Source organism: Salmo salar, unplaced genomic scaffold (genome assembly GCF_905237065.1).
Source record: "Salmo salar unplaced genomic scaffold, Ssal_v3.1, whole genome shotgun sequence".
NCBI classification, from domain to species: Eukaryota; Metazoa; Chordata; class Actinopteri; order Salmoniformes; family Salmonidae; genus Salmo; species Salmo salar.
In genome coordinates, this window is record NW_025549484.1 from 135,643 (window position 1) to 149,188 (window position 13,546).

At 39.3% G+C, this 13,546-nt stretch overlaps 1 protein-coding gene across 1 annotated transcript; it reads right to left on the bottom strand.

The window, feature by feature from the left end:
• Positions 1-11,316: 11,316 nt before the first annotated feature.
• LOC123738293 (endonuclease domain-containing 1 protein-like) lies at positions 11,317-13,546 on the bottom strand. Its single transcript, XM_045713357.1, has 2 exons — positions 12,971-13,546; positions 11,317-12,625 (listed from the first exon to the last, which is right to left on the bottom strand). The coding sequence occupies exons 1-2, from the start codon at positions 13,295-13,297 to the stop codon at positions 11,927-11,929; spliced, it is 1,026 nt and encodes a 341-aa protein (XP_045569313.1). The 5' UTR covers positions 13,298-13,546; the 3' UTR covers positions 11,317-11,926.

Here is a 13,546-nt window from a genome sequence, read left to right on the forward strand (position 1 = left end):
TTACACTGCTACAGCGAAAAGAGGCCCGCCATGCATTTATGAAAGCGCTTGTTTCCAAAGCTCAAATAGTTACTGTATTTTACAGTTCTACAGGAATATTAAATATATGTTCAATATGTTATATAAAAGTGTTATTTTTATTGTAATTGTAACATTTATGGGGTCGTTCCATGTGTGATAACAGGTGTGATATTATTAATCAGAAACCCGTTTTCCTACTGTAGGTAGTAGGTTGCATAGTGACAGCAACATTGTAACTCTCCGATGCAGCGGTTCAAGTTAAATTCCCTTCTGCCTGGTAAGGAACCTCCTATATGTACACGCGTCCACACAACATGGTAACGGTCATAAACACACAATTACACAGATAATTGGAGCTTATTTCTTCATCCTCCAGTAAATAAGTGGTGAGACTCCCTGTTTGACGGACACAATTATCCTCCATAGATGTCGGTATAGACATATACTCCAATACTGTCGCATGTTCTGATTAAATACCTCCGTGTCTGGGAAGGGCTTGGTGTGTTTGGTTCTGATTAAATACCTCCGTGTCTGGGAAGGGCTTGGTGTGTTTGGTTCTGATTATATACCTCCGTGTCTGGGAAGGGCTTGGTGTGTTTGGTTCTGATTATATACCTCCGTGTCTGGGAAGGGCTTGGTGTGTTTGGTTCTGATTAAATACCTCCGTGTCTGGGAAGGGCTTGGTGTGTTTGGTTCTGATTAAATACCTCCGTGTCTGGGAAGGGCTTGGTGTGTTTGGTTCTGATTAAATACCTCCGTGTCTGGGAAGGGCTTGGTGTGTTGGACTAAAATCCAATGACTGGGGTATTAAATATCTTTTGTTAAATAGCAAAAATGATATCTATTGTTTGCTTTATATTTGTGAATAAATAAAACGTATCCAGATTATATCCAGCGGTCTATAACAATGCTTAACTCTGTGACGTCTTATGGTAGAAACAACCTCTAAAATGCCGAGAAAGACGGGACTCCGATGCATATGGAGATAAACTGATTCCTCTCTATGACAATCTGAAGCTGAGCTGCAGCCTTTGTTATTCTTAGAGGTACAAAAAAATGGACTTTGCTATTCTGTCCCTATTAATTGAGCTTTTCTCTTTCTGAAAGAGAAGATTTTTGTTTAAACCCAGGCAGCTTTTAATAAGGAAGCACTTCTGTTGTTGGGTTTTACAACGAGAGGGGGAGGGACGAGAAGCCAGCAGTTGAAGCTTACAGTTTTCTGCGACAGTAGAGCCTCTGTCTGGGTGGAAAGTTCACTTTTGAAAGTGCCATGCTTTGATTCATCAGGATGTCTAAGATGTCATTATTTTTCTCTCGTCTAGGATGGCAGAACATCCGGGACATTGGTGATTTTATCAATGAAATCAGATATACCAGGCTATGTTATTGACATTGAACTGATTATATAGCCTACTAACCAGATGTGTTAAATGGTGTTTAATTTGTAGCAGAGGACTATTAATTGGGCTGCTATTATGTTCTGTTCCTCCGACGTTTAGCTGAGAAAAAATGGACCCAAACACATTGGGGGGCAGAACGTCCAGGTCCGGTCCTGGAAGTGTTTAACACGTTTTATGTACACACTTTATTAGAATACTTATGAAAAACACATTGTTATATTTGGTAACACATGTTTATTTCCCCTCGACTCCAACCCCATTCGATGTAATGTCTACATAAGGGTCCAAACGACAAAACACTCACACAGCTCTGAGGAAGGCCTTGAGGCCGATACAGACAGCTGAATAAAGAGCAGTGATACTAGCAAGAGCAGTGGGCTGGTTTCTCCTTTTTTATCAGTTTAACAACGTATAAAATACAACATTATTCAGAATATCAGATAACAGGACTTATTATCCAGCTGTGTATTGTTAGGTAGCTCTGGTCCAGGGTGTTATATCCATCAAGATGGTTCAGCACCATCAAGATGCACGTCACACCCTGGACCAGAGCTAATCATTAGGACGTAGTGCAACAACATATTCCAGTTTGATTCGTCCCTAATGGCCCCCTATTCCCTTTATAGTGCACTACAATAGGGTACCATTTGGGAAGGAAATAAGTTCATAATTACAACAAAGAACCACTGGGGGGCGACAGACAATAGTAGACAACTCTGTACAATAGAACGTAAATACATAAATTACATTATACTGCAGAAATGTGTGTGTGTGTGTGTGTGTGTGTGTGTGTGTGTGTGTGTGTGTGTGTGTGTGTGTGTGTGTGTCAGTATGACTCCAGTTACAATGAAAATCACTTTGTTCAACAGACCTGGAGATATTTATTGGTTATTGATGGATCAGCAAAGTGATTGGTGATTGATTGGTAACATGGTGAGTACAGGGTTCTCCATGTTTTCTCCCAGGTCAGTAATGTATTGCTTTGTCCCAAATGGAACCCTATTCCCTATGATTAGTGCACTACTTTAGACCAGGGCCTATTTGACCATTATTCCCTATGTAGTGCACTACTTTAGACCATACCTGCACTACATAAGGAATAGGGTGCCATTCGGGACACATACACTAAGAATGGTTATTATTCCAGACAATGCAGGGCTGCGTTCAGTACATAAAAACTAAATAGAACGTTTAGTACATAAAACTAAATAGAGCGTTCAGTACATTAAAACTAAATAGAGCGTTCAGTACATAAAAACTAAATAGAACGTTCAGTACATTAAAACTAAATAGAACGTTCAGTACATTAAAACTAAATAGAACGTTCAGTACATTAAAACTAAATAGAACGTTCAGTATATTAAAACTAAATAGAACGTTCAGTACATTAAAACTAAATAGACTAATAAATAGAACGTTCAGTACATTAAAACTAAATAGAGCGTTCAGTATATTAAAACTAAATAGAACGTTCAGTACATTAAAACTAAATAGAACGTTCAGTACATTAAAACTAAATAGAACGTTCAGTACATTAAAACTAAATAGAACGTTCAGTATATTAAAACTAAATAGAACGTTCAGTACATTAAAACTAAATAGAGCGTTCAGTACATTAAAACTAAATAGAACGTTCAGTACATTAAAACTAAATAGAACGTTCAGTATATTAAAACTAAATAGAACGTTCAGTACATTAAAACTAAATAGAACGTTCAGTACATTAAAACTAAATAGAACGTTCAGTACATTAAAACTAAATAGAACGTTCAGTACATTAAAACTAAATAGAACGTTCAGTACATTAAAACTAAATAGAACGTTCAGTACATTAAAACTAAATAGAACGTTCAGTACATTAAAACTAAATAGAACGTTCAGTACATTAAAACTAAATAGAACGTTCAGTACATAAAAACTAAATAGAACGTTCAGTACATTAAAACTAAATAGAACGTTCAGTACATAAAAACGAAATAGAACGTTCAGTACATTAAAACTAAATAGAACGTTCAGTACATTAAAACTAAATAGAACGTTTAGTACATTAAACCGTAATGGAGCGTTCAGTTGAATAGAAACCGACGTCTTGCTTCCGGACAGGATAAACATTCTTTGCACGTTTTGAGGACTTCCTGACGGGCCGTCAGAACCCCGCCCTCTGCAACTGGGTCCTGGACCTCCTGACGGGCCGCCCCAGGTGGTGAAGGTAGGAAACATCACCTCCACTCCGCTGATCTTCAACACTGGGGCCCCACAAGGGTGCGTTCTCAGCCCCCTCCTGTACTCCCTGTTCACCCATGACTGCTTGGCCAAGCACGCCTCCAACTCAATCATCAAGTTTGCATACGACACTACAGTAGTAGGCTTGATTACCAACGATGACGGGACAGCCTACAGGGAGGAGGTGAGGGCTCTGGGAGTGTGATGCCTGGGAAACGACCTCCAACCCAACATCAACAAAACATCAACCACCCGAGCCACTGCCTGTTCACCCCTCTACCATCCAGAAGGCCAGGTCAGTACAGGTGCATCAAGCTGGGGCCGAGAGACTGAGAAAACAGCTTCAATCTCAAGGCCATCAGACTGTTAAACAGCCATCACTAGCACATTAGAGGCTGCTGCCTATAGACATAGATTATGAATCACTGGCCACTTCAATAATGTTTACATATATCAGGCATTACTCATCTCATATGTATATACTGTTTTCAATACTCTTCTACGGTATCTTAGTCACTTAACAAATCCACTCTGGCTTTCAAAAAGTTGCTGCTGGCTTATCAGATTCTTTTTTTTATAGCCCTGGTACTCAAAACATTTACTGGGATCTACTTCAATTTTGGACAGTGTTCCACGTAACGGAGACAGATTATTGTTTTAGATGACATTACCTTCATCCTTAAGTCGCTGGTGTTATTCACACTATCGAATTAAGAATTAGTAATTGGTAATTGTCAAAAGCGTGTCTTATTCAATTATTCATACCTCCGTTTCCAAATTTCCCCTCTGTGTCCTTTACAGCCTGAGTTCAGTGAATACCACTCACTTTCACTGGTGGCTTGTCATTGGGTCCACAGCAAGCTTATCTTTAACCCAAACACCAGATGGCAGCATCTAATTTAATTTCAGTCCCAAAACTCAATCCCTCTGATCATCATGAAACCTTGTAATGAAACGTTTGCTGCTTCAAATTACCCAAATTATTTCATTATTAGAGTGCGATCTGAAAGCCACTAATAACATATTACCATTCACATACTGTCACCACTCATTAAATTTGACCTCAAGTGATAGACCATGAGTAACATGAATCTTTCCATTTGACTTCATCACTGTCTTTGTTACTTTCACTAGTCTCCATATCTGTTTCCTTCAACTAGGACCCTTCAACTCTTTCCAGTGGGACAAACCCTCTCAATCACTACTGCTAATACACATGGATCACTCTCAAACAATGTCCTGCTTTTACCCCTATTGTAAGGTTTTAAACAAACAAAACAACCATGATAACGCCTGTTCACCGGGAGATGTCCGCTTTTACTTGTTCCTCATTGGAAGGCATTGTTTGTGTTTTAGTCTACCCTAACAATGTTACTCTAAATATTTATTTCCAATTTACATTGGATATTCACTTTCTGCTTCACACTTATTAAATGTCTATTATTTTGAGATTAATATGTAATGTGTTGAAATTATAAAATTCATTGGCCAATTCAGAAGGGGAGAGATACGCTTTGGAGGGAACTTCCTTTTTAAGGTACTGTAGCTCTCAAGACTAGAGTTTGTTTCAAGGATCAGTATTATAACTGGGCTGGTACTGCCTATCAGTCCACTGTCATTGGAGTGCTCTGTCCATAATGAGTCACCTGACACAGGATAGACCAGGCCTGTGTAATTCCAGTCCTCGTGGGCCTGATTGGTGTCACACTTTTGCCCCAGTCCCAGATAACACAGCTGACTCCAATAATCAACTAATCATGATCTTCAGTTAAAAACGCAATTAGTTTAAATCAGGTGTGTTTGCTAGATGGGGTGGATGGGGGGAAAAGTGTGACACCAATCAGGCACACGAGGGCTGGAATTACCCAGGCCTGGGATTGACTGAGAGAGAGACAGTTTCCCACTCCATCTTGGGGAGTGGTTAAATTTTGCCTACTCGCTAATTGGTTTAGATCTTCATTGTTGGGGTATCAATGAAAAGTCCATCTGGAGTACAGTAAATTGTAGCCTTCAGTTCAGTTAACCAGTCTCTACCTAGCAAGTTAAACGGTTGAGTGGGTGATTACAGAAAATCATGTTCAACATTGATCAGTCCTATGGAACAGGACATGGGTTTTGTTTCAACAGGTATTACCTGGGTGGTTTTCCTTTCATTCTGGATGAAGGCTCTGATTAACGTGGCGACAAAATGTTTTGTTGGAAGCTGTTTGAAAACTGATTATCTATACAGTATTATAATCTATAGGCTATCCAATTCCTGCTTGCAGGCTACCCAATTCCTGCTTGCAGGCTATCCAATTCCTACTTGCAGGCTATCCAATTCCTACTTGCAGGCTATCCAATTCCTACTTGCAGGCTATCCAATTCCTGCTTGCAGGCTATCCAATTCCTACTTGCAGGCTATCCAATTCCTACTTGCAGGCTATCCAATTCCTGCTTGCAGGCTACCCAATTCCTGCTTGCAGGCTATCCAATTCCTACCTGCAGGCTATCCAATTCCTCCTAATATACTGGTCCAACAGTATGTTTCAGGTGATTATAGGTAAACCAATCCCTCCTAATATACTGGTCCAACAGTATGTTTCAGGTGATTATAGGTAAACCAATCACTACTATAGGAGACACTACTGTGCTCCCATTGATCAATGTTAACCAGTTAGATTCATTATTATAAGGAAATTGTTCTGCCAAATTGAACACCAACATTTTGTGGCTGAGGAGGACAAGAGATCTCTCACCATTAAGGCTCGACTGGACAACAGACAGTCCTTCACAGAGATGTTTTAATAAGGTCTCTTACCTTCTTGCGATCAGAGTGATGTCTGAGTCCATCTGGATCACGGCACCAAATGTTGTAGAAAATTAGATCCAAAGATGAAGGCAGATACTTTTTAATTGTATAGAAAGATCTTTAATCAAGCAGCTGCAGGGGAGATTATTCTCATTTCACAGGGAAGAACTCCCTGAGTAAATGGATCCATGTCCCTTATATAGTGAGAGGTGATAATACAATCAGATTGTTACACAACAGTTATTTATACCGGCAACAGTTATTTATACCAGCAACAGTTATTTATACCAGCAACAGTTATTTATACCAGCAACAGTTATTTATACTAGCAACAGTTATTTATACCAGCAACAGTTATTTATACCGGCAACAGTTATTTATACCGGCAACAGTTATTTATACCGGCAACAGTTATTTATACCAGCAACAGTTATTTATACCAGCAACAGTTATTTATACCAGCAACAGTTATTTATACCAGCAACAGTTATTTATATCAGCAACAGTTATTTATACTAGCAACAGTTATTTATACCGGCAACAGTTATTTATACCAGCAACAGTTCTTTATACCAGTGTCATGACGTTGCCCTCTGGGTTTTCTATGCACCATCCCCCGACCTCTATACTTCTGACACTGCTGTGGTATTGGCGGTCGTAAAATTCCAAAGGAGAATGTTCTGCCTCATAGCCCCAGTATAAAGAGACAGAGTGTTTTCATAGAGAGACAAAGGAATTCTTCCAACTCACATAATTGGAGAACCGGACGACATTTATGTTCTGGAGAAGGTATAAAGGATTGGTGAAGAATCCAGCTACGAACTGGTCCGCTTGGTACAATTTTATGATACTCATTAGAGACAATATTGCCATATTACCATAATAATGTTTATATAATAGCCTCAGCTATGAGACTTACATCTAAATGGCTGTATACAATGATTTAATAAGATTAAAGCTATTTGGAATATGTTGAGATGCTATATACTGATGTTAATGTGATAGAATTGTATTTCTGTACAAAGCTTAACCTGTTGGGTCTAGGGGGCAGCATTTGCACGTCTGGATAAAAAAAATGTACCCGATTTAATCTGGTTACTAATCCTACCCAGTAACTAGAATATGCATATACTTATTATATATGGATAGAAAACACTCTAAAGTTTCCAAAACTGTTTGAATGGTGTCTGTGAGTATAACAGAACTCATTTGGCAGGCAAAACCCTGAGACATTTTCTGACAGGAAGTGGATACCTGATGTGTTGTATTGACTTTAAACCTATCCCATTGAAAAACACAGGGGTTTAGGAATATTTTGGCACTTCCTATTGCTTCCACTAGATGTCACCAGCCTTTACAAAGTGTTTTGAGTCTTCTGGAGGGAGATCTGACCGAACAAGAGCCATGGAACGGTGATGTCCCATTAGACACCTGGCGCTACTTCATGTTGGGTACCCTCGTTCCAATACGTTATAAAAGACTATGCATTCGTCCACCTTGAATATTATTCATGTTCTGGTTAAAAAAGGCCCTAATGATTTATGCTATACAACGTTTGACATGTTTGAACGAACGGAAATATATTTTTTCCCCTCGTTCATGACGAGAAGTCCGGCTGGCTTACATCATGTGCTAACGAGACGGAGATTTTTGGACATAAATGATGAGCTTTTTTGAACAAAACTACATTCGTTATGGACCTGTGATACCTGGAAGTGACATCTGATGAAGAGAATCAAAGGTAATGGATTATTTACATAGTATTTTCGATTTTAGATCTCCCCAACATGACGTCTAGTCTGTATCGCAACGCGTATTTTTCTGGGCACAGTGCTCAGATTATTGCAAAGTGTGATTTCCCAGTAAGGTTATTTTTAAATCTGGCAAGTTGATTGCGTTCAAAAGATGTAAATCTATAATTCTTTAAATGACAATATAATATTTTACCAATGTTTTCTAATTTTAATTATTTAATTTGTGACGCTGACTTGACTGCCGGTTATTGGAGGGAAACGATTTCCTCAACATCAATGCCATAGTAAAACGCTGTTTTTGGATATAAATATCAACTTGATAGAACTAAAAATGCATGCATTGTCTAACATAATGTCCTAGGAGTGTCATCTGATGGAGATTGTAAAAGGTTAGTGTATCATTTTAGCTGGTTTTATGGTTTTGGTGACCCTGTCTTTGACTTGACAAAACATTACACACAACTCTTGTAAATGTACTGTCCTAACATACTCTAAATTTATGCTTTCGCCGTAAAACCTTTTTGAAATCGTAAAACGTGGTTAGATTAAGGAGATGTTTATCTTTCAAATGGTGTAACATAGTTGTATTTTTGAAAAATTTGAATTTTGACATTTATTTGGATTCAAATTTGCCGCTCTTGAAATGCACCTGCTGTTGATGGAGTGCACCACGGGTGGCACGCTAGCGTCCCACCTAGCCCCAAGAGGTTAACTCTGTCAACGGCACGCCCCCAGGGACACAGACAGGACAAGGCGTCATGTGGCAGCCTTTTTACGTTCAGTATATAAGCCCCACACAGAATTACTTTCTTCAGACCAGGCCTCCACTCCGTTACGAGTTGGCCAATAGGTTTGACCATGCATTCCGCTACTGAACTTTAACCTCTTGACGCACGCCAAGGATAGGGGGCGCTACAGCGAATTTTGAAAAAAATACGTCCCCATTTTAAACGGCCTCCTACTAAAACTCAGAAGCTAGGATATGCATATAATTAGTAGATGTGGATAGAAACACCCTAAAGTTTCTAAAACTGTTTGAATGGTGTCTGTGAGTATAACAGAACTCATATTGCAGTCAAAATCCCGAGACAGATCCTAACAGGAAGTGGAAATCTGATTTTGTGGACTCACCTTCAGCACTTTGCCTATAAAACACACCGTGAGTTAGGATTCATTGAGCACTTCCTAAGGCTTCCACTAGATGTCACCAGTCTTTACAAAGTGGTTTGAGTCTTCTATGGTACAAACTGACCGAAAGAGAGGCTGTGGAACTTGGTCACAGGGGGAGGGCCATTACCATTATGACTCAAAACGTTTAGTAAGACAATGCAATTGTCCCTCTTGAATATTATTGAAGCTCTGGTTGAAAAAGGCCCTAAAGATTTATGTTATACAACGTTTGACATGTTTGAACAAACTTAAATATATATTTTTTGCACATTCGTGACGACAAGTCCCGCGCACTACGGTACATTTTGAGTAGCCTTCGGAACGCGCTAACAAGAAGAAGCTATTGGGACATAAATTATTAACTTTTTCGAACAAAACTACATTTGTTGTGGACATGGGATTCCTGGAAGTGCCTTCTGATGAAGATAATCAAAGGTAAGGGAATATTTACAATAGTATACAAGAGTAGATTTGATATTAGATTGTTCCAAGATGGCGCTAACCTGTATCGTCTAGCCTATTTTTCTGAGCATAGCATCCCCTTTTATTGCAAAGTGTGATTTCCCAGTAAAGTTATTTTTAAATCTGGCAATGCGGGTGCATTCACGAGATGTTAATCTATAATTCTTTGAATGACAATATTACATTTAAAAAATATTTTAAAATAGTAATTTAGTAAATTGTAGCGCTAATTCACCGGATGCATTTGAGGGAAAATATTTTCTCAACATCACGCGCCGATGTAAAATGCTGTTTTTATATATAAATATGAACTTTATCGAACAAAAGAATGCATGTATTGTGTAACATGATGTCCTAGGAGTGTCATCTGATGAAGATTGTCAAAGGTTAGTGCTGCATTTAGCTGTGTTTTGGTTATTTGTGACGCATGTGGTTGGTCGGAAAATGGCGATGTGGCTAGTTTGACGATGTACTCCTCTAACATAATCTAATGTTTTGCTTTTGCTGTAAAGCCTTTTTGAAATCAGACAACGTGGTTCGATTCAGGAGAGTTGTATCTATAAAACGGTATAAAATAGTCTATGTTTGAAAAAAAAATATATATATATTTCGTTATGGTTCGGTTATGAATATGGCGATATGATTTTTCACTGGATGTTGATCCCGCATGCGGGACGAGCGCTTCAAGAGGTTTTAACCATACCACGTGGTTAAACTTTTAGACTATCGATACCGACAGAATAATAACAAGTCTTTGATATTAAGTACTAGTCTGCAGCTAGAAACTCGGTACCATTGAACGCGAAGACCGACGAAACATCCATTCTATAACGACATTAATGAATGTCGCTTTGAAACATCCATTCTAACCGAGAGAGAGAGAGAGAGAGAGAGAGAGAGAGAGAGAGAGAGAGAGAGGACGAAACTCTCCAACCAAGATCACGACGACACACTGAGCGTAAATATATATATTGATTGCAATTGTTTCCGAATGAGTGAGCGTTCATGTGCAAAGGTTTAGCATATCAATTGTTAATATTTATCAACTCTGTTGTGCCTTCTCAGCTGCCCCCAACCCCATTGTTTGTTCAACAAGCCGCCATGCCGGTTTAGCCCACTAGGGCACATTCCTCCACCATTTCTTTGTAACGATACCCACTGTTTTGTATGCTTTCTGTGAATTACTTAGTTTAGTAAATAAATGATTTTAAGACAATTGATGTATGGATGACTCTTAGTGAAGACTGCGTTCATGCAGATAACAACAATTTACGACATTTGGAATGAGACTGACGCGAGGTAAAGAATACACCATTTAAACCAGAAGATAATCGGTCAGATACTATAATATAATATATAATGTTATAATATAGGAAAGTTATATTAGGAAAATTATAACTTTGTAATCTGAATATTTTCCTTGGTGCCCTGATCTCCTAGTTAATTACAGTTAAACGATTAATCAGTAAAATCGCATAATAATAATTACAGAGAGTTATTTGATAAACATGTCTTCAGTTTAATGGTGCCCAAAGACACGACACCAGCAACAGTTATTTTCTACAAGCAACAATTCCAGAACACAATGGCCTTGTGTTTAGGTACAGACATACCAGGACTCTATGGAAGGCATGACATCACAGTCCAACACAGAACATATCCATTGAGAAGTTACAACAATTCAACACTAATTCTGCCACCACACTAGTTCCCACTCAAATGTGAGGGGCTGATGCTCAATGGCTAAGACTCAAATTGCTAGGGGGGTGAAATGTAGGGAAACAGTAATTCTGCTGATAGATTCTACATGTATGAACGACACATTGATACATCCAGCCCAAAGTGGGAGGTTTAAAAATATACTTTCTTAGTCGCCAAAGCAACAGAGCTGGTCTTTAACCTTTATAACCCTTAAACTTGTTTAATTATAACCATTATAACCCTTATACCTTTTTATTATAACCATTATAACCCTTATTACTTAACCATTATAACCCTTGTAACTTAGGGGATGTGAACGCAATAGTTGTGGGAATTACCACTGGACAAAACTCATCACTTTTCATCACAGTCACAGTCACATCCATCCTCATCATCACATTCCTTTAACTCCCCTGATGTTCTCGCCATCTTATTGCTCCCTTCTCCACTCCCCTCTCCGCTCCCTTCCCTGCCCCTCTTTTCCCCGGCTCAACCTCTTCTACACCCTCTAAGTTCCTCCCTGTCTCGTCCTCTAATACACTCAGAATAACGGTTCTTGGACAGTTCTTTGGGAACACCTGAAAACCATCAACCTTGTAGCTGTTCTTCAACTCGCCTTCAAGTGCTCCCAAGGTTTCCGGTGTCAATGTTTTTTTGTTGGTGTCCTGTACGTTCTTACTCCAGTGTGCTTGGGCCACCCACTGTTTCAGGTTGTTGTTGTAACAGCAGTAGGCTGTCCACATGAGATCTGGGATGTTCACTCGGTTCTTCAGTGTGTTGTTGTTACTGGGAACTGCTCCAGTCACCACATAGGCTTTTATCTGGTCGTTAGCATCCTTACAGTTAAGCTCAAGAGCGTCTCTGACTCTGCACTCCATTCTGCTCCAGCTGCCCTGGTTGAAGGATCTTGCCTGGGGAACGATGTTTGTCAGGGTGAAAGTGGACCTCTTGGCAGCATCATCAGGTGCGTACAAACATGGGAAAAGGTGACCTCTGTCCAGATGCTTGTTGTTATTTTTGTAGTCTGTGTCCGCAGCCTGCTGGTTGTGTGGGAAATCTTTATCATCCACCTTCATGTCATGTTGGTTATTTATATCTTCAAGCTGCAGAAACATCAGTCTGACATTACAACTCTAACTAGTTTAGATATTACAACTATTTAACTAGTTTAGACATTACAACTCTTTAACTAGTTTAGACATTACAACTCTTTAACTAGTTTAGACATTACAACTCTTTAACTAGTTTAGACATTACAACTCTTTAACTAGTTTAGACATTACAACTCTTTAACTAGTTTAGACATTACAACTCTTTAACTAGTTCACAATTTCATAATCCAGACTTAAGCTGAAAGTGAAACCAAAGGTGTATTATTGTCTCAAAGATACTGTATGTCTATAGCAGTAAACAAATACACATGTTGAATGAATAGAGATTAGAACTACCTGGGGCTCTATCATCCAGGACTGACTTGGTCTACCAACTACCTTACCAGTGAAGGTGTAGGCTGAGAACACAGGGATCCTGTTTGTCGTGTCGTAGAGAGTTGCAAACCTGTACCTGTCCTTGTAAAACTGGCAAATCGGCTTGTAGCGGTTCTGGTCCTGGACTGTCCCACCAACCAAAATACCTGGGAGATTTGGAGTTGTCCCCTCCAGGAAGAAATTCTGGCACTGTGGAACATCACTGAACTTCTCCACTACATGAGAGAGAGCAGGAGGAAGGAGAGAGAGAAGGAGGAGAGTAGAGAGATGATTCAATACCCCCATCATCACCTGAAGACTGAACACCACAGAGACAAAGATGAAGTTACAGAGACCAGTTGGTAGACTGGAGACTGTTGAGCTGAGTCAGGACAGACTGCTTTAAATAGTTATTACAGAGACCAGTTGGTAGACTGGAGACTGCTGAGCTGAGTCAGGACAGACTGCTTTAAATAGTTATTACAGAGACCAGTTGGTAGACTGGAGACTGCTGAGCTGAGTCAGGACAGACTGCTTTAAATAGGTTTTCAGAGACTC

Coding starts and splice junctions, on each gene's coding strand:
- LOC123738293 (XM_045713357.1), bottom strand. CDS start 13,297: ATGATGGGGGTATTGAATCATCTCTCTACTCTCCTCCTTCTCTCTCTC. Junction 12,626..12,970: donor CCTGGATGATAGAGCCCCAG/GTAGTTCTAATC, acceptor ATGTTTCTGCAG/CTTGAAGATATAAATAACCA.